At 40.9% G+C, this 27,245-nt stretch overlaps 1 protein-coding gene and 1 long non-coding RNA gene across 3 annotated transcripts in view; both read right to left on the bottom strand.

Annotated features, from left to right (window-relative positions):
- SPTLC3 (serine palmitoyltransferase long chain base subunit 3) overlaps positions 1 to 18,752 on the bottom strand; it is a 91,043-nt gene extending 72,291 nt beyond the window's left edge. Inside the window, exon 1 of one of the 2 annotated variants that reach the window (XM_064146781.1) lies at positions 18,399 to 18,752. In XM_064146781.1, coding sequence (XP_064002851.1) covers positions 18,399 to 18,509 — 111 coding nt within the window. In that variant the 5' untranslated portion in view covers positions 18,510 to 18,752. The remainder of the gene's footprint in view (positions 1 to 18,398) is intronic. The other variant, XM_064146782.1, reaches the window with a different exon arrangement.
- A 1,993-nt stretch (positions 18,753 to 20,745) lies between these two features.
- Positions 20,746 to 27,245, bottom strand: part of LOC135176791 (uncharacterized) — a 129,239-nt gene continuing 122,739 nt past the window's right edge. The window contains exons 7-10 of the long non-coding RNA XR_010302822.1: positions 26,262 to 26,395; positions 25,207 to 25,455; positions 22,016 to 22,556; positions 20,746 to 20,825 (exon numbers count right to left, since the gene is read on the bottom strand). This is a non-coding gene — a long non-coding RNA (uncharacterized LOC135176791). The remainder of the gene's footprint in view (positions 20,826 to 22,015; positions 22,557 to 25,206; positions 25,456 to 26,261; positions 26,396 to 27,245) is intronic.

Here is a 27,245-nt window from a genome sequence, read left to right as displayed (position 1 = left end):
AGGGTACCTTGGCATTACTTTCTGTCTGTAAGAGGCAGTGGCTCTGGAATCAGACTCAGCTGAGAGCAGTGGTCTGGCTTGAGTTTTGTCTACAGTCACACGGAAAGAGACGGCAGTTCATATCTCCCTATCCAGATTTAGAGCCTAATCCCTGAAGTTAACTCTGAGCTGTAACTATAAAGAGAAACAAATGAGAGGTTACTCCTTTTGCTGAAAGAAGGGTTAAAGCAGTTCAGTATAGCTACGTACATTGGAGCTGCTGTATGGAAATGAAGTAGAAACGTAAAGTGAAAGGCCTTGTGGGACCTTGAAAGGTATCAACAAAGAGTTATTCTCATTTCAGAAGACTCAAAGAAAAGCATAGAGAGAGATTATACCACTTCATGTCAAATACTCTAAAACATGAATTCCACATTCACCTGATTTACTTGCAGGCTTACTTTACCAAATGCACTACTGCTTCATTCTCACAGAATCGCTATAAGCCAAAGCATGGGGGTAAGATGCAGTATTCTCTGTAATAATGTTCTCAGTGAAGAAAAAAATATTAGAAGTGTATTTGGAAAGAAAAAACCCTGAACAATTGAAGAGTATACAAAATGGAATTTTACCATAAACACATTGCCAAAAAAGGTAGGTTTGCCTAGACCTATTTGCTGTATCCCAAAACAGCTTGAGGACAGCCAACTAGTAAGATTGGTTTCTACACCATGTCTGTAGAACTGAAAAGGCACCTGTCAGACAGTGCAGTGACAAGTGAAGATATACAGGAAAGTACAGAAAATAAACCAAATAATTATGCTTAAGGTTTGGATTATTACTGCTGTTTTGACTGGGGTGGAATGTCACTTCTCTAAAACACCCTCACTCAGGTGTATCAAACCATGTAGATTACTTACTTTAAAACAGAAAATAATGTCAAGGGAAGTAAATTCATGCCAAGAATGGAAAATATTTGACACAGGCATTCCTGTGCTGCCAGGAGAAAGCATCACAGACCACAGGATTTTTAAAGATTTTTTTTTCAGTGGGACCTATTCCAAAAATCTGACCACTTAGTTTGCAAGGCACAGCTCTCTGTAGTGAATGAAAGCAATCTGACAGCAACCTTTTCCTGTGCTGCAAACCTCAGCAGAATTATGTGGAAGACTTGCACTCCTACACAAAAAGCTGCAGTTCTAGCCTCATTTCCTAAGATTCATCTCGGTCCCTCACAGTCTGCAAATCTGCTTCAGATGTCTTCAAGGATGTACTGCAGAGGAGACCACACTTCTGCAAAAATACTACAGCTTAATTTTGGATTCGGAAAGAAAATTACAAAATGTAAATATATTCTTGAAGAATGCTTGACAAAATGGCTAAAAGCACTGTTTCTAGCCCATGCAAACATTTACAAAAAAAGTATGCTAGAATTCTCCCAGTGGGTAGCAGTGCAAGCTGGCAGTAGCAGCCCCAGCGAGCGCCGCTGCTTTTACCTAAATGCTCAGCCAGCACCGAAACATTTCATTTCAGAGTACTACGTGCTAGTCAGTAGACATGCTAGCTGTGAAACAGCTCATGTTTCTCTAGCTATCTGCTTGGAAGTCTTATTGCTTTGCTATTTGAAAAATAAGAAAAAATAACAGGAAAAAAAGAGAGGGGAACAAAAAAAAATAAACTCCCTTCCTTAGAGGTTGCAGCTGCTTAGAGATCTGCATCTTCCCCTCCTTGCACCATTTCTTCCCCTCAGTTCCTTTGCCTTCATCCCTGCTGGGATCACCTGCCACAGACTCAACCCATCCACCTTTCACCTCCTTTTGGCTTTCTCTCTCTAGCCTCTAGCTCTGTCAGCAGCCGTAGGGAGTTCGGCACTCCCCTGACCTAGTTCTCACAGTGCATTTTGCTCCCCGGGGCAGCTCCACCTCACTCCACCCGAGCACTACCGAACTGCTTGCTCCTCGGGATAACCAAGCGAGCCGGACTCACCAGTTCAACCACTGCTTTATCTCACACCCCCACTTCCACCCTGACTGGACAATTGTTGCTTGTGAGACTGCTCCCTGTCCTTTCCCTGGACTAATAACGATTTTACAGACCTTGACTTGAAAGTGGGATGGAATCATGAATCTTCAACTCCGATTCATTGTCCCTGATACTGCCACTTCAGAAATAAGAAATTGTGCCAGACAGGTACGTCTGATTCACAAGTGTGCTTGGCTCACAACAGATGTGAAAGTGAGACCCAAATCCAACTTTTGGTTATAGTTGCAACCTGCTTGGCTTATGACATTCATAACTTGGCATCTAGCTGATAAGAAATCTGAGCATGTGAAACTAACCAAAATCAGATAAATGAGAATGAATTTTCATGTTCCAAAAGTGACCTGTATCCATACATAAGGATTGCTTTCTAGCAGTTTCAGGGACATCTTTCACTTCTAAACACACATGCATAATTTTAATTGTGACCTCACCTCCCCCTCTTTTTCAAAAGACAGAATGTCTTAAAGTTCTCAGAATGTTCTTACCTACTCAGTTGTTAAAACAGGGCTGTTCATGAGCTTTGCTAAATCTTGTATATTGAACAATATGAGCTGAAACAACCCCCCCACCCCCCAAAATCACAAACTCCTGCTAATTTTTTGCAAAGATCTGCCAGAAAGCATGAACAGATAAAATACAGACCACAGAATGGCAGAACTTTAGAATTTGGAAGGGACCTCCAGAGATCACTGTAAGTGAAGATCAGGTTTGTGATCACCTCAAGAACCTGAAAGTGTTCAAGTCCTTGGGACCTGATGGGATACACCCACAGGTACTGAGAGAACTGGTGAATGAGGTTGCTAAACCCCTCTCTATTATATTCCAAAAGTCATAGCAGTCTGGTGCAGTCCTTGCTGACTGAAAAAGGGAAACATAACTCCCATTTTCAAAAAGGGTAGGGAGGAGCCAGGGAACTCCAGGCCAGTCAGTCTCACCTCTGTGCCCTGTAAGATCATGGAGCAGATCCTCCTGGAGGCACTACTGAGACAGAAGAATAGTGAAGAGGTGACTGGGTACAATCAGCATGGCTTCACCAAGGGCAAATCCTGCCTGACAAACCTGGAGGCCTTCTATGAACAGGTCACAACATTCATAGATGAGGGACGAGAAACTGATGTCATTTACCTGGACCTGAGCAAGGCCTCTGACACTGTCCTGCACCACATCCTGGTCTCCAAGCTGGTGACACATGGGTTTGATGGGTGGACCACGAGATGGACAAAGAATTGGCTTGATGGTTGCACCCAAAGAGTGGCTGTCAATGGGTCCATGTCCAGGAAGAGGCCAGTGACAAGTGGAGTCCCTCAGGGATCAGTCCTGGGACCAGTCTTGTTCAACATCTTTGTCAGTGACATGGACAGAGGCACTGAGTGCACCCTCAGCAAGTTTGCTGATGACACCAAGCTGTGTGGTGCAGCAGACATACAGGAGGGAAGGGCTGCCATCCAGAGGGACCTGGACAGGCTTGAGAGGTGGGCAGAAGCCAACCTCATGAGGTTCAACAAGACCAAGTGCAAGGTCCTGCATCTGGGTCAAGGCAGTCCCAAGCACAAACCCAGGCTGGGCAGTGACTGGCTGGAGAGCAGCCCTGGGGAGAGGGACTTGAGGGTGCTGGTGGATGAGAAGCTCAACATGAGCCAGCAGTGTGCACTTGCAGCCTGGAGGGCTACATCAGGAGAAATGTGGCCAGCGGGTCGAGGGAGGTGATTTTTGCCCTCTATTCCACTCTGGTGAGACCCCACCTGGATTACTACATCCAGTTCTGCAGCCCCTATTACAAGAGGGATGTGGAGATGCTGGAGCATATCCAGAGAAGGGCCACAAGGACGAGCAGAGGGCTGGAGCACCTCTGTTATGAGGACAGACTGAAAGAGTTTGGGGCTGTTCAGTCTGGAGAAGAGGAGGCTCCGAGGTGACCTTCTTGTGGCCTTCCAGTATCTGAAGGGGGCCTATAAAAAAGCTGGGAAGGGTCTTTTTAGGGTATCAGGGAGTGACAGGACTAGAGGGAATGGAGCAAGGCTGGAGGTGGGTAGATTCAGGAATGGGTTGCCCAGGGAGGCGGTTGAGACCCCATCTCTGGAGGTGTTTAAGGCCAGGCTGGATGAGGCTCTGGCCAGCCTGATCTAGGGTAGGGTGTCCCTGCCCATGGCAGGGGGGTTGGAACTAGGTGATCCTTGTGGTCCCTTCCAACCCTGACTGATGCTATGATTCTGTGATCATGAAGTCCAAGCTTCCTGCCAAAAGCAGGATCCCCTAGGGTAGTCCACACAGGAACGCATCCAGGTCGGTTTTGAAAGTCTCCAAAGAAGGAGATTCCACAACCTCCCTGGGCAGCCTGTTCCTGTGTTCTGTCACCCTCACAGTAAAGAAGTTTCTCCCATTCATGTTGAGGTGAAGCCTTCTGTGTTCAAGTTTGTGTCCATTGTTCCTTTTCTTATTATTGCACACCACCAGAAAGCAACTGGCGCCATCCACTTGACACCCCTCAGATATTTATATACATTGACCAGATTCCCTCTCGGTCTTCTCAGGACTGAACAATCCCAGTACTCTCAGTCTTTCTCCACAGGGGAGAGGCTCATGTCCCCTGATCATCCTTGTGGCTCTCTGATGGACTCTCTCCTGCAGATTGCTGTCTCTCTTGAACTGTGGAGCCCTGAATTGGTCACAGTATTCCATGTGTAGTCTCACCAGGACAGAGGTCCTTTGACCTTCCAGACATACTTTTCCTGATACCATTGGCCCTTTCAGCCACAAAGGCACATTGCTGTCCCATGCATAACTTGCTGTCCACCAGGACTCCAAGGTCTCTATCTGTGGAGCTGCTTTCCAGCAGGGCAACCCCTAATCTGTACTGGTGCCTGCTGTTATGCCTCACTAGGTGCAGGACGCTGCACTTACTGAACTTGATGAGGTTTGCCTTCACCCAGCACTCGAGCCTGTCCAGATCTCAGAGGTGACTGCTTACTTTAAACCATGACTGAATGAAGCTAACAAAGAAACGAGGCTCTAGCAGTTGTTTCAAGTTAAGAAAAAAAGGATTTTTTTTTGTCCAGTAGCATAGAAACTAACTCTGGTTCATCTGCCTCTACTAGCACTTTCAAGAAATTGTGTCAGAAGATTTACTATCTGACTTGGTAACTGTCATTATGATCTCATAGTTAAAGCCATTTCATAATCTAAGAAGATATAGTTGGCAAGTAGGATTTACCACACACAGTCAATGCCTGTCTCTCATACCTCTGCTATATTGCATTGCAAACACTGTGTGAGTCCTATGGAAAATGGCTGGGGTTTTTGGCTGCTCAGCTAAGTGGGCACGTAGCCCAGCCAAGAATGCAATACACTGTGCAAGAACGGGTAGATGTAGCAGTGAAATGTTAGCCAGAATCCCAGAAAAAGTAAGCTAGCAATAAGCAGCAAATAGTGAAGTGTGCAAACAAACTATTGTCAGTGAGCCATAGTGGTTACTTACTGAGAAGTGTGTCAAGGTGCTTGAATTAATTGGCCCAATAAAAAATCACTTAAAATAATGAAAAGAAACCTCAATTTGTCCTCTGCCAGTCTTTTAGACTGTTCCTAAGGAAGAGGCCTTTCTTGGGTATCTGGCAGAAAGATTTTTAATAAGTCTTCCACACTCTTTATTTTATGGGTAGCCCTAAACCCCAAAACATTCTTGAGCAAGTAGTCATCAAAGTTCTTTGAATTTCCAGATCATCAACCTCAGCCAAATCCTACAGAAACTACCTGTCACGGAGTGAGAGGTTTGCACCTGTTCCATTCCTGTCTTTGTGCCGGTGTCCCAAAAGGCAGCTCCCAATGGAATGCTGTTGCTTAGTAGGTGAGATACTTGATCAACAGGAGGTGAACTAAAATTACTTTGCAGAATGGGTAAACACCAGCCAAATGGACTATGTCTTCTGAAAATGAAAAAACTGAATTACTGCAGGATAACAACACTTAATATGAACTCCAGCTTCATCTATAGATAGAGGAGAAATGTCCCATGCTAAATGAGATCAAGATACACTTTTATATCCTGTCTTATTAGCAGCAACTAGAACAGGAGATGTCAACTTCTTCACACAATATTAGTAAGAAATCACTGGTATTTGAAAAGGCAGGAGGACTTTGAAGAAACCCTCTGTGAATGAAGGTACTGCTCCTGTGTGTACCAAGTATTTTACAAGAAGAGAACAGAAAATAAAGTCTTTATCCCAGGAAGTTTACAGATTCAATAAATTCCAGAGAAATGCAATGATAAGCACCCCCCCCCCCCCCCCCCCCACACACACACACAAAAGAGTTAGAGCAGAACTAAACAGAGCACTGTGAACTCTGGGAGTAATAAATTCTGGGTTTCCACATGTGTTTCATGTTGACTGACTCTGGTGTCAAATAAAGCAACACACTGACAGAAACTTCCTTCTTATTTGGGATGCAGGTCAAAGTTCCTGTCTGCCGTAGATTCTACAGGGTGCTGGCAGAATGAGTTCATATTGCAGCTTCCCTTTCAACATGGAATGAGCAGGGCCCTTCTGTGCCTGGCTGACTACTTTCAGGAAAAAATGAGTGATGTGACTTTGAGAAATCTGACTGAAAACAGCTAGCTGGCTCACAAGTTAAGGAGCTGACAAACAGCATCACTGAGTCCTGTTTCTACAGGAAAGGAGGACAAAACCAAACAAGATTGTATAACGCTACCATGCTGAAATAGCGAACTATGTAGGGTGGGTTCCACACCCCCTCCCGCCATACAACACTCCCCAGTCACATATATTTTTGACACCTACAAATTGTATAGCAGGGAATAAAAATAAAGAAAACCTGATGTTTTAAGAATCTACATAATTTAGCTTTGAATGAAATTTTGTTTCCTGTGTTAACAACTTGATAACAAAACCAGAGGGCCGTAACACTTTGTTTCTCATCAGATACTGAATGAAGCAGATAAAAATCATGAACTCTTGATAATGATACTGACAAATGAAAATAAAAACACACTTCATTTCCTCAAACTGATGTAAGTCTCAACTCACAAGAGACAAGTTTTTGAAGTCTCCAGTTACACTGAATCACAGAAAAAAAAAAAAAAAAACCACTACTGATAGTATATTGCCTCTACAAACTGTAAAATATTTTGTATCTGTTGATGGGTAAAGCTGATTTTTGTCTTCTGGTTCACTTGATTTGATTATGCTGTGCTGAATGCATAGAGATGTGCTAGTTTGAAGCTAGCTAGAATGATTTGGTAAGAACTAGTTGACAGGCTGTGGAAGGAAAACAATGGTGATGTCTACTTCATTCATAGGCTTACTGAGAGATACAAGAAGAAGAATCAAAACATAAAGGCACTTCTCCTGCTGGCGAGCTCTAACCTGTATCTCTCTCTCTCTAACCTCACCCTCTGTTTTTTCCCTAATCCACTTTGATTCCTAACCCCCCTGGCCAAACCTCCATTCTTTCTTTGGACTGGGGTAAGGTTGAGAGGGGTAGGGGGAAGGTGAAGGGGCGGTTGGGAGCACCTCCTGGGGACTCAGGTTTCTGGGAGGGGAATTGTGTTTCTGTATTACCTTTTATCTTGTATATTTCTGTATATAAATACAGAAATATTCTGCATATACTGTAAATATCTGCTTGTATATTGTGCTATGCTGTAAATATAAGCTTCATTCAATTTCCAGAGCTGACTGAGTCTATTCTGGGTGATTTCCAAAGTGTAGGGGGGTGGGGAACACCCAAACCATCACAGATGTTCATGCCAAGATTATCAAAAGATTCAATTAATTGACGCTCCTGGTTGGGGGGTGACATGGAAGCTGACAGAGCTCCATTTTTTTGACAGGGCTCCATGCTTGGTAACACAGTCCTGTTTATTACCAGCAGAGAGCCTGATGACTTTCACTCTTGTGTAATCTCCAGAGATGGATCTCTAATGCAAAAAACACAATGATTTCTTTACCAAAGAGGTGATGACGTGACCTCCTTTTATATGGTGAGACAGCAAAGACAGGAGAATTCTCTTGTCAAAACAGAAATTTAGGAAGAGCCAAGACACTACTGAAGTGCAGAGAAAATCTGGCTGGAATTAGACAGGTGAACCTATGTGCTTGGGAAGTTAATTGTATGTGGAGAGAGGTGGAAGAATCCTGTAGACACTAGTCCATGCTGAAAACTGCTGCTGTAACAAGAAGTCCTCTGTTGGACTTGTGCACTGAGCATCAATGCTCAAAAATCAAAAGGCCAGGACTATTGGACCAGCCTGCTCAGCCCTCCATCCTTATGGCAGACATACACAAATGAATAGCCTCCTTGCAGCCCTTCTTGATCCTGTCTCTCTGGTTAAAGACTGTCAATTTGTGTAGAGTTTTATTTCTTTAGCTTTCACCAGTGAGTAATAGATGTGAGGAGGCCAATTAACTCAATAAATTACACTTTTCCTGGGACAAAGTGTTTAACCCAAGGTGAAGCTGAATTTTATTAAAGCTACTCCTCAATTCCCAAAGCTTGTGTCCTGTGACAGGACACAAGATTAGACATAATTATTTTGTCAAGCCTTACTAATGCACACAGCATATCAAACAATTCACGTTACTGCACATCAGCAGACCAGTTCCATTGACAAAGCACATTACAGCACTGGTAAGCATTCTATCTCTTGAAAACATGTAGCCTTTAAGAACAAGAGGTTAGACGTTGCTTGTATCAACAGAATATTTGTCACAGACTGAAACCCAAAAATATTAACTCCTTCTTTTAAAAGGTGTAGATTTAGGCAAACACTTATATTTGTTTGGGAATCTATACTTGTTCCTGCTTACTTTTGAGAGGGAGATTTTGGAAACAAAGGTCCCGAGTTCAACTTGGTGAGGCACTGTTAAAAAAAAGGTATTGAAACCCCCAGATTACTAATAGGTAAATTCCATCCCTGGGGGATTTGAAGATTATTCTATTAAGTAATTTTGTATTTCTTAATCTGGAATAGAACTGGACATAGACATACACACACAGAAAAAAAACCCAAACAAATCTCAACTCTATAACACCCCCTAGATATTCACCTACAGATGCACTAATCTAATAGTGAAAGGCTTATAAAAATCTCACTATTGCTTCTCTTATAATCCAAAGCAAGTGAAAAGAAGCTGAGGATGATGGCCCATATATGAAAGATTAATTGCATTAGAAGAGAGGAAAAGAAGTGGAAATTGCATTGCGACAGTTTGAAGAGGGATTTGTTTCCTTTGTGATCAAAACAAAACAAAGCACCAAGATTTCCCCCTTCCGGATTAACACACCCTGGTACCTGGTAGAACCTCCCAAGCAACCTTGCCACCCACACGTGCAAACTAAAAATGTGAGAAGAAAATGGCACAGGAAAGGGATACCTTATCTAGAAGAGACAATATCAAGAGAAATGCAGAAAATGAATTTTTGTGCCAAAGTAAAATGTTCTCTTTGAGCTTTCCTCATGTCAAGAGGTTGCTGAAAGTTTAAAGTTCAGACTCATGGACTTACTTGAATATGATCTTAAAATATATATATATATATATATATATATATATATATATATATATATATATATCTTTGTTTTCAAATGCTTTCTGAGAAAATGAAATGCCTTCAACAAGCGCTCATTTGTTTTGAATAATTTCATTGATTGTTGTTACTATCTTTTCAGCACTTGAAACTTCAAGGCTGATCAGCAGGTGGTTCAAGTAGATTTATTTGATCAGATCAAGGGGCTGAGATTCTTTCAGGGAAGAGGTGACAGTGAGGTATAATGTGACAAGTATTAGTAGTCTTTAATTTATTCCTCAAGCTATATTCCCTGGTCTCCAGGGTTCCCACCTAAATCACTCTTTGCTGACGTACATCTGCTAGGACTGTGCAGAAACATCTGTAGTCTACCCTCTGCAAGCAGTAGCCAAGATGATCTTTACAGATCTGCCTTATAACAGTGTGCACAATCACCTGATATCAGCTACCTTTACCTGCAGGAGAAGCAACCTGGGAACCACAGAGGGAGAAATGATCCTTTCAGAAAACAAACACAAAACTGAGGAACTCTCTTGCAGAATGGCCTCAAGAAGCTCAAGAGCATACAAAATAGGCACTGTGATTTTGTACGTAGGCTGACAGCTTTGTGACAGTGAGAAGACCACTCAAGTTGAAGTCTCAGCTATTTATGAGTCACAAAGATTCCATATTCCTGTTTCCACATGAATAAATCTTCACTTCTTGGTAGGCTGAGAGGGGAAACCAGAATTTTTGGAAGAAAGAGAAATGACAAAGCACAGGCCAAAGCCTACCTTTGGTCAAATGAATGAGAGAAAGAATACAGTTGAACAATTTCCAAAACCACTGAGATGATCATAGGAACAGGCAAAGCCTTTTTACATCCATACTGAATGTTCTCCCAGAAATCTAACATTTTTTGTGAAGGAGAAAGTCACCTGGCCAGACAAGTTAAATTTACTTTGTGTTGAAGAAATGGGTGCACAGAGATGGCATCTGTCCTGGAAATTCAAGCTCTTTGCCTTGCAGTTTTATACTAAAAATATATTGCTGAATGTTGTAGTGACATGACTGAACTAAAATATCATAAAGTGGAAAGTGCTCCAGCTTTTCATCATTCTAGCACAAAATACTGCTGCTGCCTGCTGCTCTCCTTCAATGACGTTTCTCTTCCTGCTTCAGCATTTGTCCCTCAATGACAACTTTCCCAGACAACAGTCTTGCAAATTTTCTGCTTTGGTGACTTTCTAAAACCATTATTCTGGTGAAAAGTCAGGTTTTACAGACTGTGGGAAAAACAATGGGAGATTAGCACATTTGTAGTCCTTGCCAAAGTGAACTGCAGCTGAGGTGTAGAAAAAAACCCACATGTATGATGATGATTGCTGTTCAACATTCTGTGTTGGCCAAGCAAAACTTCTGTGTTTTGATACCACACTTCTGTGACAGAGACACCCTATTGAGCAGGCTTGAGAGACCTGTCTCTGGGAAAGATCACAGCATGGTGGCAAATAAGTGAATCCTTGAAACAAAGGTGAACACAACAGGTTCAAGAGAACTGGAAAAGGAAGCCGGGACTTGACAAGATGCAAAGGCAATTGCACAAGCAGTAGTTGCTACTCAAGCAGAGCAATGCCAGCTTTGGCAGAGCTGCAAGATACTGTAGAAGGGTTGCTAGTGTGCACTGCCAACAAATGGGGAGAGGGAGCGAGCAAGTGACTGCGTGGTGTTTAGTTACCATTTGGGGTTAAACCATAAATTTGGGACCATATGCATCTGTACAGGTGGTGAATAAAAGAAAGCTGGCAAAACTGAAAGGAGTTATGTCATGGGTAGATGAGGAAAAAAATGTGGAATGATCTTACACAAACTGGTGTCTCAAGATCAGAAACAAATGAGATGGCAACATCTGAAACGTTTCGCTGATGGCAAAAGTTAGAAGCCATGCAAAAACAGCCACCCACCCACTAACTCCCTGCCCACCCCAAAGCAAGGCACCACCTAGCAAATACCAAAACATCAGAAATGAAGCTTTGGCAGGTCCACCAAACTCATCACCACTGTGGCAATTACTGTCTCCCCCTCTCACTGTGGAGAAGGCAGACGTTCCTATGTTTCTTTAACCACAAAGTTGTGGTGAGGGGAAATGTTCCATGTGTTAGCTCTGGCAGATACTGGAGCTGAGGTTACTGTATTACACAGTAATATTAATAATAAAGAAGCCACATCACAGATCCGTTGTCTGGAGGAATATATGACCCCTGCCCTCCGAGCTAAGGTTACCTTAACAGGAAATGTCATTTCATTTAATATCTGCAGTGTTATTTGCCACAGTTAAAGAATGTATCTTGAGTGTTGATGTGCTAGCAGGCAGGACAAAGAGTTAAAATTTTAAAAGGTCACTTCTTCTTTAGTGCTTCACAAGCAGGATTTGCTAGCTGATGTATAAGTGTCGTGCACAAATTTCTGAAGAAGGATCCTGCTATGCTGCCTGTGCCTGCCAAAGTGGTAACTGTAAAGTATTATCATATTCTTGGGAGGGAGGAGGAAGTTACTCAAATTGTTCAGGACCTTCAACAAGTGAGAATCATCAAGGAAACCATGACTGCTTTCAATAATCCTGCTTGCAGCACTTGGAGAATTTTGGTAGATTATAGAGATCTAAATAAAGTCACCTCCCCACTTGCAGTTACTCTGCCAGACATGGTTATTCTTCTAGAAAAAACAGAGGGTGGTGATAGATGCTGCTAATGCTTTCTTTTCAACAGCCATTGTAAAGTATGTGTACTTTTGTACACATCTACATATAAAGGTTTTACATAGGCAAGAACGAAAGATAAAACAGGGTCAGTGGATCCTGAGTTGATTACACGGGTCCCCCGCCCCTGACGAAGGCATGGTGATATCCATTCTATGCCGTTAGGCCTGTTTTTTGCTAAACTCACTAAACAGGCTAATTAGCATAACAATTAAAGCATTAGAACAACTCATTCATCAGTATAGCCTTCACCAAATGCGAAGTGAATATTCCACATTGCCTACAATAATGGAGTTAATGACTTGAGTGAAAGGAACAATAGAATGTTGAAGGAAAAAAATTGAAAAAGCTAACCATTACTACAGCTTCACAACACTGGAATTCACATCTTACCAAAGTAATTTTTTTGGTTGGTTGCTAAATAACTGGAATATTGGTAAATGAACACCTTCTGATAATATTATAAAAGCTTCAGAAGGAGCTGTGAGGACCGAAATTCTTCAGATGGTGTCTCTCCCAAAATATTAACCACATCAGAAAAAGAATTGTTTATGCAAACTAACGGTGCAGAGGGATCACAAATTCTTAGTCTATAATGACTAAGAATAGGGTTCTGTTCTCCATCTTCTGCTCTTACTTTATATCTTCCATTGATATCACATTCCTGAGTTCTTATAGTTCTGATATCTTCAACGAACACCTGTGCCTTCTCTAGAGGAGACAGCACTGAAATGCTGTCAGTGGTGTTAATTAGACCAACATGGAATTGAAGTTCAATCTGGAAAAGCACAAGCCATAAGCCTTTAACCTGTGCTGGCAGTTAGCCCACAGCAATTTGTCAAACTCAGAATTTTATTAGCTGAAGGAGTTGGAGCATCAGCTTACGTATTGCTAGGAGGTGACACTGCTGTTTTCCTCCCTTATCACAGGTTGTCTTGTCATGCTTTGTAGCCTTCTACTACAGGAAATATTCTTTGGATATGTTTCTGCAAGGTCACCATAGAATCATAGAATCAACCAGGTAACTACTTGGATTTGGTTTGCCTCTCCTGTAAGCAACTCTTCCGTCTCTTTTATTGAGAAAGGATTAGCAGCTACAGATCTTTTTGATGTTTCATTAATGTGCCAACTCCAGTAGTTGTACTACAGAATTATGCTGTGCTAAGTACTTTTGATATTAACGGTCCTCATTGGTTTTGCTGAGTAGATAATGGCTGTATGCCAAGGAACATTACAATATTGATTAGCAGTGGCCTATCTCCTTCTTTGAAGCACCACTTCTTCAGAAGCCTTCTTAAGAAGCACCACTCCAATTCTGACGGTACATATTGCTTCAGCATAACTGATGAATCAGATAGCATAGAGGATGACTTTTCATATCTCTAGGACTAATGTATCAAATGAAACTATCTGGCTGCCTGAGTAGTTTAACTTCCTGACAGGATGAGTGGAACACCTGATTTATTTATTTTTCTATATGTGTTTATTATATGCCTCTGTAAAGTACCCTGCTCTACATCCCTCAAGTCCAAATGTCCACCTCCAGCTTTGCCAGCTTCAGTGGGTGTGGTCCCTTGAACAAGTGAGCAGAAGGTGGGAAAATGATGGAAGATTGGCAAGGTTATGAGCACATTCAGGAGACTTGCAGCTGAGGTGTAGAAAAATGCATACATCATGCTAACTGTTGTTTAGCCTTCCAAGTTGGACAGGTAGAACATATACCTTTAAGCCTGTTATAGACTTAGAGCCATCACATAGAAAAGGCTTGAGATTTCTGCCCTTCGCAGTGGTACACTATGCCTGTGTGAATCCTGGAAAGACAGGTGAGAACAGCAGGTTCAGAGGTCCTCCAGCATGGCCTGAGCTGCACGGCACCTGTGTTCTTGTGAGATACCTGGGCGCTTCTGCCCAGGTACTGCTTTAGGGGACTTCCAGTTGGTGAGGTACTCTTCACATTTTGTCCATGGTTTTGTGGTTGTTCCTTTGTCCTGTCTGTGCTGGCTCACACAGAGACCCAGATAGTCCCTAAACAGCCACTGTCTTTCATTCTGCCCATTATTATAGTCATGCCATGGCACCCAGCCAGCTATATTCTTTGCTGACATAGCAGGTGGAAAATGGATATTTCTGTTGTATTGTTTCTAAAAGCCAGATTGCCACTTACAGACTGCAAAATTCTCATGCTGAAGTAGACAGAAAATGGGGCAAGCCATTTGATGGATTTTTTTGCTAATAACCTCTATGGAGTAAGAATAAGATGCTTGCTAGGTAATTACTGACAGAAGTCCCACCAGGGCTCTTCAATTCTGTCTGTCTTTAGATCACTGCAGCTGATTCTCAACAGAAAAATGCTGTGTCCTCACACTACAGAGTCACAGACTTGCTTAGACTGGATGATCAACACCGAATTCCAAGCAGGGTCCTTGGGGTTTTGCCCAGCTCAATCTTGAAAGCCCCCACCATGGAGACTCTGGAGTCTCAGTGCTGTTATCTGCATCCTGATTTTATTCTTTTCCTATCACATCTATGAAACTATTCCAGCCTCCAGGTGAAGTATGAAGCATTAACCACTGCCCTGTCTAAGCCCAACGATCCAGCCAGTTATTAACCCATATAGCAGTCTACCCATTGAGACCGTAATGTCCCAAGCAGCACCTGAGGATGGTATTGCTGAAGTCAAGGTAGGCGACATCCATCAGTCTCCATTCACAGATCTAGTTGCTTCATCACAGAATATAATCAATCGGTCAGGCCCCATTTATCTTTGGTACTTCTGTGATTGCTAGTCCCCATCACATTCCTCTCTGTCCTCCCAGAAGCAGCCTTTTCTAGAAGTGTTCTAACTTTTAAAGGTAGATGGAACATTTGTCTTTATCAAGGACGTCTTTGATATCCACAACCTTTCAAAGATGATAGCGTGTAATGGTATTATGGCAATAGCCAGCACACTTGGATGCTTCCCTTTTGGTCTTATGCATTTGCATAGGTTGAGATTTCCCAAGAGAACCATGACTCAAGCTTCCACTACTGGTAGTTTGATGACACAGAGGCCTGGAAAAATTTGTTGGTGAAAACTGAGACAAAGCAAGCGTGGAGTACCTCAACCTTACCTGCACCCACAGTTACTAAGTCATACACCTCATTCAGAAATAGGTCCCATTTTTCATGTTAATTCATTTGTTACTAATGTAGCAGTAAATGCTTTTCTTCCTTCTGTGACATCCTTTACAAATGTTGATCATCCCTACATGTCCCTGCAACGTTTCAAAATTCCTTCTTTGTAGCCCAGTCCTTCTTTCACTTCTCATATACTGCTTGTTTTTGCACTGGAACTTGATCACAGGTTATTTGGTTAGCTAAGCCAGTTTCCTGATACATTCACTTGTTTGCATGAGTACAAGGATGAGCTGTTTTTACACTAAGAAGATGTTGTCCTTAAAGACTTGACATGCTAGGTCTTTTCAAGTCAAAGCAAATCATCACATACTAGTTTTGTCTGGGGCTGAGCTTCAAAAAATTAGTTGCCTGAGTTTAGAGATTTCCAGGTGATTACAAGATAGTGACTGCAGTCCTACTGGAAACTTCTTATGTCATGTGAAAAATCTCTAGCCTTGCATGTAAAACCTCATGCAACACACTTAAAGAATTGCTACAAGAGTCATTATCTGTTACATGTGCCTACACATTGGACACATCTTAGGCTGCAAAAAGATGTCTTCAACATTTCCTGCTTCCAAAGCATTGAGCTCATCACATAGCAAGGTAGATGACAGAAACAAGGGTGTGGATCTGAGCCCTGTGATTATTAGCCAAGAGTCCTGGTGCAAAGCAGCACAGTTCTGGGGCTTGAAACCAAGGAGAAGAAAAGGCTTCCTGTGGTCTCCTTGGAAAAAACGGTTTATGGAGCTGATTTTCTGCAAAGCCTGATGTTCCAGTCAGTCAGTTGTGTGCAACTCTTGCTACGCATTCCTGACTTAGAAGCCTTCTCTGTGCCATGCCTTGGCTGCAGCATCGGCACCACCACTTGCTTCAAACCAGAACAAGCCTCCCTCCCCCTCTCCTTGCAAAGTAACACAGCTGTGACTAACCCCAGGTGTTTCAGGATTGCCACAAGTCTCAAGTGCTAGAACCAGCACCGTCCATCACACCCCCTAAGGATCTGCACACTGTCTTTCTCCTTTTATGGAAGGTGGTAGCACACCTCACTGAGGTGTTGCAAACAGAAACACTGGAAGGCTGTGTGAAGTTGCACACCTACAACAGAAAGCCATGCAAACAGATCTGCTAGGAAGGAACAGTATGTGTTCCTGTAAAATAGGATAAAGCATAAGTACCGAACAGGGTGAGGCAGCTGGGGTGGGAAAACAGACCAGACAGGAATGGGGAGATTCCTACCAGGAATGAGATTCCTGGTTCATACAGGACTCTTGTCTGTTATTGTTTCCTTCTTTCCCAATCCCATGTTTGAAGCAGGAAGAGAGGGAAATGGTATGTAATTCAGAACACAGTGCTAGGCCTGGACTTACCAAATCTGCCTGTGATAAGCCTCCTGAACTTTCTAAGGCTTTACTTCATCACCACTTCCTCTTCCATGGAGGGAATTGCCAGTGCTTCCTTCGCATGCCGCATGCCAGGGTAAAAGTCCTTCTCCTCAGTCTGCCTGGTGACTGCAAGATTTCACTAATCTAGCAGGTACATCTACAACAATTTATTTCTTTACCATTCCTTTTGGGCTAAGCTTTGTTTCTTTTGGCTCACTCTCAGTGATATTCTACTTTGCTTCTCTAGCCTTGTCTTTCCTGTTAAGGAGAAAATCCTAATTAATTCCCTCCTGGGAGTCTACTGTTTTCAAAACTATGCATTTGCAGCAGGTTAACAATAAATGAATGGCAAGGCTTAGTCCTTGAAATTTTCCACTCCAAGTGAAAGCAAAAATTTCAGACATTGTGGGAAATAGCTAGCATATAAAATGATGAGATATACATGATATAGAAAAGGCTGCTAGATGAGGTTTCTGCAAGCAACTCCCAAGGAAGGCCTTTTCAGTCATTGCACAAGCGTTTTTGCTTTCCTCATCCTACACAAGCCCATGATTGGGAAACACCCATACCAAGGGAGACACCTAAAGCCAGACAATCATTAAGCATGACACTGGGCATGCCTTCATTAGAGTGCTAGGTGTGTGAGAGCCTTACTCAGAGAAAGATATAAGATAGCAGTTTATTTGTAAAACAGCGGAGCCTTTGCCATGGTCCTTGTGTAAAGCTTTTGACAGGCATGGGAAAGTGAGTGCCCAGGCTCCAGCTGCAAACCTCCACTGCACTGTAAAGCCAGCCTCTTTCTAGCCAATACAAGACTTTCTAATAGTGAACAGATCAAAATTACAATGCTTCAAGACAGACAGTCAGAACAAGTATCCCAGACAGACAAGATTTGGGCTGGTTAATTAAGATCATACCTTTGGCTTTGTGGCTAGGTAGTACACTACATACCAACTGTTCTACAAAATGTCCACACAAATGAGAAACATAGGCTTCAAAACAAGCAGACTGAGAGACCAGTAAGCTGAATTGCATGTCAAGCAGTATAAGCCTAGAGAGCAGGCATCAGCAAAGTGCAGGCATCAGTCAAACCAACCTTTTGGCAACATAAACATCAAGAAAAGACAGCTTCCCTTGCTTACATTTTCTTTTTTCACCTGTACAGCAATAAATCATAATTCAAAACCCACCACTCCCACACTTTCAGCTGATTAACCAGCTTTCCTCTAGTAGGACGTTGTAAAGTCAACTCCACTATTGGTTAAGCTTCAGAAGGAAACTATTACATTTAAGCATGCGTATGCTTGTGCTTAATCTGGACTACAGGCTAGTTAGCTCATGGGACCAACAGCATATTGCACAAACCATTCAGAACTCTCACTGCAGTTTAGGATGATAGAAAAAATGCAGCTTGAATTCCCAAGAATATAAATCTTCACACACAAGCCTAATCCATACAATTTGTCCAATGGAGACTAAGACCACCACTAATAAGTAATGTTGCAGCTACCCATTTGTTTCCAATATTGAGGCAATTAAGGTAAACAATGAAACCTTACCTTCATTCCTTTAGTAATCCCATTTTTCTTATAGATCCCACTTTTTAAGAGGTTATTCTGTTTCTGATGATGATGTAGATGTCCATTGCAGACGGCACTAGGATTAGCCATCTGTTTATATTAGGCAGATTCTAAGTTCTTAAAGGTGTTTCAGGTCTTTCCACTGTAAAAAAAGACAGTGGGATGAGCAGATAAAGTTCTCGGTTAAGGCCTGAAAGGTATCCAACTGGTCTGTCAGGATTTTCCAGGATGAGAGAAGGAAATACCTTTTGCAATATCTTAGAAACTTAAAGATGTTTCTTTCATACACCTTCAGTCCCAGCAAGCTAGAATGCAAAATACATAGCAGGAGGCGTGATCTCAAAATCTCTGAAAAACACTGCTCATTGCTGGCTATTGTATGAACACAGCTTCTATGAGTCAACCAGGCTGCTGCAGCTATCAAGAAGTGGGTGGATCCAGAGGCGGAGACACTTAAAGATATATTACCTCTGAAATATCTCCCACTGAAGAACGTTGTTTGGGTTTTTTTTTCTTTTTCTTTTTTTTCCCTGTTTTGTTTCTTCTGCTGTTTGCACCCAACACAGAACCACATTGCAACGTTCAGAATAATACAATGTTAAAAAATGTAAACAGAGTGAGCCTTAAATGACATAATTCATTTTGCTAAGAGTATAGTAACTGGAAAAATAAGTAGTGAGCAAAACAGAACTTGTTTTTGTTTGTTTGCTTGGTTTGTTGTTATGTAATATTTTATTATATAGGTAGCATGAGAGTTACAATGTTAATCCTGCCAGGAAATGGAAAACTTTTAAGTATTAAAAGTATTAATCTCCTAGAGCTAGAAACAATATATTTGACTCTATCCAACAGATGTGTGCACAGATTTTTCCCAGAATGAACTGTCCCTTTAAACTAGTTTGGCCAGTGATGGGGATAAACACTGTGCTATTATAATTAATGAGATATGCACTTTTGTAAAGTTGATTAATTTAGTTTTAAAAAAAGGCAGGCTTTATTCACATGTGAAACTATTAAGCAGGACTAATATACATCCTTGCTTTTGAGTATGAGTTTATTGATTACAGAAAGAATGTTGTCTTTGCTGAATCAAATTCTCCCATTCTCCTGCTCCAGATTTTAGGGGTAAAACATAGAAGTATATGGCATCTCTGGTACCATTTGATGGAACCCTTTCCTCCCAAAACAGTTATAATCAGTGTGGAACCAGATTAAAGGAAAGCTATATTACAATATCTATTTTGGAAAATAGTAAAGATGAAAGGCTGGGAGAATAAAAATCCTTGGGGTGTTTTAATTAGGAAAAGAAATAATATGTCATCTTGGCAATGAACTGTTAACTGATACACAGAAAAGAAAGTCACAACTTGAGTATATGGAATACAGAAGATTAAAATGCTAGACAAAACACTGTGAAAATATTCAGGGAAATCCTCTGATTTTGAGAACTTGACTTTCCCATGTATTGAATTGTTAAAAAGTATTTTCTCCTTTATTTGGTTTGTAAAGCGGAAAACTTTTAGTCTCTGCATAAGGCAGACCTTAACTGACCTTTCTCTGGTCAGAAATAACTACGTTTGTTATTTCGTTTCGCTTAATTTCATACCACCCAGTGGTTTATAAAGACTTCCAATCAGATCTAAAGAAAAACTCCATGATCTGGTAGCACAACTGAAAAAGCAGTCCATGTCTAACTAGGTTTAATTTTTATATCCTTGGAAAGCTGCCTTTTACTCACATATTGCAGTTAGTAAAACAGCAGTAGTTTGGATCAAGAAAATATCCCCCTAACTGACTAAAATGATGCAGAAAAACACTAAAATATTTTGCTCCACGATTACACCAGATTCATCATTAGACCTCAGATTTCTTTTTGGTGGTATTTTTGCAGGCAAAAATGCCTCATTTCTGGATGAACCAGTAATTTTTAAGCTCCATTAAGGCATTTGTAAGAATAACTCAATTGCACATTAATTGCAAATATGTAGTGATAGATAAAATGTTGGTCATGAAAAGTGACTAGAAGTTCATATTTGCAAAGGAAAGACTAAGATAAAGACAAGCTGGAAGCAGATGTAAACAGTGGTCAGTAACACTTCCTTGCATTTTTATCACCTATGGTGCTATGATAAATGGATCAAGATAAAGCAGAGGATGCTCTCTGCACTGGGACATCCCTCCCACCAAGAATCATTCTTCATTTGGGAATAATTACCTTGATTGTCACATCAAATCAAATTTCTCTAAAGCATGTCATCTATTCACTCAGTTATTGATCATCTTAATCCTATTGTCATAAAGGTAAGACAAGAAAACTTACCATGGAAGCATTCTTCCTCTGAACAGCTTCCAGTATTTCCATTGCCATCTTTGCCAGACATGCTTCACAAGAGACTCAGCACTTTCCTGGACACAAAGTAATATCATTAACACCTCATGTCAGTCTTACTCTATTTTTTGGTTAGGTTTATGGGGGAGTGGGATCTCTGATTAGATTAAGTAAGAGTTCAGATGATGCAAATTTTTTCTATAGTTCCAGGCTATAAGTCAACTTTTGCTATTTCTAGGCCCATAAGATACCAGTGCACTTAAATTAATAAAACTGTGAATTAAATATGCTATAACAATTTTAGTTTTCAATGTCCCTAATATTTAACATCACAAAAAACCCCAGCACTTATAAAAAAGAGACTACATTTACATATGGATTTAAATGAGCAATCTTAAAAACCTCAGAGAACAGTTACCATTTTGGGTTTCTTTTCATCACCCTCTAAAAGCCAGAGCTCAGAAAACAAATACCACTAGGGCCTGAGTAAAATTCCTGCCCTGACTCTATTCAAAGCAAATGATTTATAGAAGGGATGAGCCTGCCCAGATAGATACAGCTTATCTGAAAAGAGGATGTGGTGTTTCTCCTGCAGAAAAAAACAACCAAACAAAACTAACTGAACAAGAAGAGCTGAATTGTACCCTTCAGAACTCCCTCTTACTCAAAGCCATCTGTTACTCAGGCTTCTATATCCATATCTATCATGCTACTCATTAGATGCATCTAAATGTATTACTCAAAAATATGAAAGTCTATCCTGCCTGGATGCTGACAGAAGGATTTAATGATTGTGTACTCTGCAACACTAAAACCACCACCAGCAATACTCTGTCTCTTATTACCCATTCTGGGAAGTTGGAAGAAAAGAATTTCTATGCTGACTGCACAAGAAGTTTGTCTATTTAACTGCAGGAGACTCCAGTCCTGCTAAGATTATGTGTGTGCTTTGCTTTAGCAGCTTGAGTATTGGTCAGAAGATATTGAGTTGCTCTTCATATAATGGCAAGAAGCTGGTGAATTTCTAAAGTTACTAGCAGACCACATGCCATGTTCTACATAGATGCTGGTAAAGTTTCTAAGATGTGGCTATAATTTCCTGTCTGTCTAGGATCCCAGTTTGGTACCTGTGGACACGTGGGTATCAGACACAATTCCTGCCTCAGATATGTAAATGATTTCCCATATAGCAACACCAGCAAGACTGAAACAAATGAACAAGTAGGAAAATACCATGCAACAAAACAATGAAAGTAACTGCAAGTACCAGATATCAGCTGTCCAGTCATCTCCTTGGGTGTCTTTCCAGTTTCATCCAGACTTTGGCAGCACTGGCTGTAGGCTAAATGTCCTAAATGTTCACATGGAAGAACCTCTAATTCATGGTTTGTGCTTTAAACCCTATGTCATCAACAGGTGTTGGTGGAATATTGTTCTACACCTGGGTGTAAAACTGCACATCAGTGGTGATGCATCTTCTCAAGAGTCCTTGCACAATTGCCTCTTGAAGAATATACAAACCGTTTCGAAACTGGTCAGGAAATAATCCTAGAGCACCTCAGGATTAAGACCCATGTCACAAGCAAATGTGCACAATCAAGATTGGAAGAGGGAGGACGTGGTACAACAGGCAAGGCTCCTTTAACTCTCACAGGTCCCCGTGTCACCTGAAGAGCCCTGGGGCTGGCATGGCAGCTTTTCTTCACCTCTCCAGTCTGGAACTGGGAGAGAGAGACAGGCACAAACAGGCTTCCCAAGGGATGAGGTAGAGAGGGCTGTATACTCTGACTTATAGGAGATCTTAGTGACTGCAAAGAGAACATACACATTTTACAGTTTTGGTGGGTCGTATGAAATTCCAGAAGTGAGGCTGAGAGCCCTCTCCAACAAGGCACTCTTGCATCACATGAATAATAAATTATCTGAAATTCACTACAAGATTCTCATATAGGCAGGAAAATTTGTCAGAGGTGTATCAATGAGTGCAAGAAGCCATGTTCATCTGTGAAAGCTGACCTATCCCCAGAAACCAAGAGCCAGTGGAGCAGATGAGGCCTTGGAGGGTGTAGTCTGGCATGCTTACAGCTGCTGCACTGCAGCATATTGTTGGACCCAACTGCTGAACAGACAGATTAGACTCACAGAGTAATTTGGTCGCTATAAAAACCTTTCTGGGTGAAGCAAGAACATCAGTTGAGCAATTTTATCCTGTCAGCATGTATGACTGTGTGCAAGGAAGAGACTATTTTTTCATACTTAAAAAACATCTTTAACTTTTTTTCCTACAAGTGTGTATCAGTCTTGAGTTTCTTTCAATGTTGCTCTTGTTCTAAGGGATGTGGAGGTTACCATTCTGCTGGCAGAAGTCCTTTCTCTAGCCCCTCAGACTGCAACCAAATCTTAAAAGGGATGGAGGCCTCTTTAAGGTCTAGAGGATGGAACAGTGTTGCTTCATAGCTTGAAATATGACTCCAGGCTTCTGAATTACATTGATTTTCCCTGAGAGGTACTTACAGAAAATACATTCTGGCTTGTGAAGCACCAAGGTGCAAGAACTTCTTAGGGGTCACAGATAGAAATACTTAAGGAAAGAAAGCCTACTGTGCAAACTTGTAATCTTTACATAAGAACACACCTGAGGGGTCTACAAAAGACTGAACATTTTGTTTAGTACACTATGAAGCTGCAGCACTTCATGTAACTGCCTTCCATTGAAAAAAATGTAACTGGATTTTTTTTTCCAAGTGGGCCTTGAAAATCTGTTGTTACTTAGTACAAGAGCCCAGATGGATTTGCTGATTTTTAATCGCAGAAGCAGGACATTATTTTTGAGCAGTTGGTATTTTCTGCCCCAATCTCATCTGCTGTCTCTATAAGAAAAGTCTAAAAGCCCCCTAAAATGCAGCTCTAGGCAGTCCAGAACAGGTGCCACCTTTGAAACTTGACACACCTCATTAATCCTCCCCAGTTCATTCTTTGATGGATGCCCCTAGGAAAGCTCTTTGGAAATATCATGAAGCAGGCAGAGACTTGATCTTTTTACGTTTTCCATCTGAAGTTCATCTGTATTGTTTTATCATCACAATCTATTGTTTCTCTCTTTCAACAGATTTTTGTGCATCCTGCTTGCCCACAAAATCAGTGGGCTTAGAAAAAACACCCCCAAACAACACAGAATAGCCACTGAAAACTTTTGAGAATTCATATTGGATGGCACTAATAAATGCTTGCAGGCGTATAAGGAAGGGAGGAGATTTCCAGTTTTTATCACAGGCTTGCAGCAAAGCAAGGATATATGAGTATTTATTGGGAATCGAAGGTTTACTTTGATGTGATCAAAGTCACTGAACTGGTCAGGGCATGAAATCTGCAGTATACAGGCATAAATCAATACACTCCTTCAACAGATGTGGATAACTAGGTACCCTGTATGGACACTTTTTAGACCACCCAAGATGGCTGTTCCATATGCTTTCAAAAACTTTCCTTCAAGCTTATAGCTCCTATAAAGACAGAGGTGAATTCACTTGAACAGCTTGATGACACTATGTTCATGAATGGATCAGAAAGCATTTTAAGAACAAATGACCCTCCTTATCTCAGAAACTGCTGGCTTAACGGACTAAAAAGAAGTGCTAGAAAAAGACTTGTATGAATAAGTGTACCCAGTTGCTTTATAACAACTGACACCACAGGCCCAAGCAGAAAAAACTTTCTTCCTTTTTGTGTGGAACAACAAAATCTGCTTTTCTTTAGCTACAAATCCTACATCTCCTTGTTCTTTCATGATGTACAATAAGATGACAGGAAAATAGTTTCAAGCCATAAGCATATAAATATACTGTCTCTCTGGTTTCTTAAGCAGTATTCCCAGAATTTGTTCTCTGAATGTATCCAGATGTTAATCAGCTGTGAATACTCATGACACCAGAAATTTTGTGGAATTTTTTGATATATGGTACACATATCTGGTTAGGAATCTGTACTCAGCCCCCAGGATATCTGTGGCACCTGACCCTCTCATCCTTAAAAAGGATTAAGATGTTATAAATTGCACAGTTGCTATGGCTCTGCCTACATCTTATGATAAAATACTTGAATAGAATGTAAAGGTCAGGGAAAAAAAATCAACAATAATACAGAAGACTGGGCACAAGGAAAAACAAAAAAAGAAGAAAGAATAACAATACAGTAACTAGATATTTGCTTCACAACTAGCACAAGCAAGCCTAGTATACCTTTTTGCTCTGGCTTCTACCACTTTAGAAGTATCATGCCATTATTACATTCTTACCTGGTTTTTGATCATAAAGTCAAACATGCACCTGAAATGAAAACTCCTTTGTGTAGTTAGACCCAATGAATTCAGCAAAACTACTCATCAAAGTAAACAGATAGAAGAACTTTACAAGCACGAGTTAGAGGCAAAACCTCTTTCTTGAACATGTTTCTACTGACCTCTTTCACTAGCAGTGTGACCTCTAGTCACATAATCTTTACAGCTGTCCAAGGCAGACTTCAGCACACTCTTCTGAGATCTGCTAGTCAGGCTAATTTGTTTGCTGGTCTCCATAATTTGGAAGGAGCCAGGGTGGTATTGTCATTGTTTCCAGCCATTGATGTCCTGAAGAGCAGGGACAGCTCTGTGCCATCTGTTCCTTTGTGTCATCACACCAATTCAGCCAAGGCATTCTTAGCGACAAACATCTGGAACATTCAGACAACTGATACTTCACCAGGAAGACAAATCTCTTTCATATTACTAAAAAAATTAAACCAAAAGACACAACTTTAACCTACATCTAATGATGAAATTTCAGTCTCTCTAACAGGAAATTAAGAAGTGATTTCACCCAAAGCCTAAAGCTCCTTGTTTTTGCAATGTAATTGTTCAGTACTTCTTGAAATATGCGATTTATTCAGGCTCAGGTGAGAACTAATAATACTGCCCAGCTAAAAAAAGACTATTGCAAAATATCAAACCCCCATTTTTCAACACGTGGCTCTGTTTTGCAATCCTTACTCATTCAATAGTGCACTTCATGTGATTTGACCCAGTGAGGTCAGTAGCCTTACACATGCATGCAGTAGTTATGCTACAACAACTTTTTATTAGCATCACTAAACATAGTGACATGACACAACAGATTACTTGCCTACTCCATTACCAGTGTAGATTATTGGATTAAATGTGACTCTATCTTAAATCTGTCTATATTCTCATTTCCTGTTGTCATTGCTATGGTTTTGTTATCATTTCAGTTCTGTTGGTGCTATCTCTTAGAGAAATAGAGGCTAAAACAGTAAAAAAGAATTAAAAAAAGAAATCTGTGTTTATTACCAGTTATTATGGTAAAGACCTGGCATCTGGGCTGTCTTACAAAAAGTAATAAAATCCCATTCAGTTGCATTGTGATACTTTATTATAGTTGACATTAGTTATTTTTACCCTACACTGTCAAATAAATGGAAGAAGCCTAATTGTTGTTGACTTTACCTACTTCCCATTTTACCTGTGCATAATTTTCTCTGACTTTTGAGAGCTGTGCTCAATCTGTGACTTTGCAGGCTCAGGTGCACTTCTGTTTCGAGCAGTTTTAGCTGAAATTCTTCCTTGATTTCATTCCTTGCTGAAGTCAGTGGTGGTCTGAAAGGTAGTAAGAGTCAGATGGGAGGATGAAAGGGTGAGTGCTAATTAAAAAAATTCATTCTAGAAAATTATTCCAAACACAGGAAGAGCAACATTACAAAATCATCTCAAAAATACTTAAAATACACAAAGTTCTTTCCCAAGGCAAATGATTCCATGATTCCCTGTGTTTTTTGAAGTTGGTTTAAACCTTATGCTTAATTGCACCATATAATTTTGTCAACAAAATAAAATGGTTTTGTTCCTTAGTTGGGGTTGTTATGATTAAAGTTTTATTGTACAAAAAAAAAAAAAAAAAAAAAAAAAAAAAAAAAAAAAAGCAAAGAAAAAGCAAAGCACTGCAATGTTTCAGGAGCTAGGACTCCAAAAGTTCAGTTCAAAGCTAGTAAAGAATAAAAGCACCCGAAGGCTTCCCAGAGCTGCAGGTCCTATTTCAATACATTGGTTTCAGTCACAAGGTTTTCAATAACATATATTTGTACAGGACGATAGTTTCTGATTGGAATCTTTTCACTGTCATGCTGAGACACCAGAAAACTAAAGTTTCTTTCCTATGAATTTAATTCATTTTATGTTCCATGTAATCTTTAATTTCAATAGGGTGCAAGGTAAATTGGACAGATCTCACTAAAGACCTGGAATCAAGGGCTGCATTTTTTCCAGTCTCTGTAGTTCTCTTTTGAAACAAAACCTGATGTCCAACAAAGCAGCATATTTGATATCAGTGGAAAAAGTCTGGCAAGCCAGACCTCTGTACTTTTGGGCAGGCTGCATTCTGCTCTCCAGCTATGTACATTCATCCCTTTGCCTGGCAGGTGACTATTCCAGCTAATTTAGCAGCCTACTG

This window comes from Pogoniulus pusillus, chromosome 7 (assembly GCF_015220805.1).
Source record: "Pogoniulus pusillus isolate bPogPus1 chromosome 7, bPogPus1.pri, whole genome shotgun sequence".
NCBI lineage: Eukaryota > Metazoa > Chordata > Aves > Piciformes > Lybiidae > Pogoniulus > Pogoniulus pusillus.
Note: the sequence above shows the minus strand (reverse complement) of the source record. Positions and strands in the feature narration are given on the sequence as shown.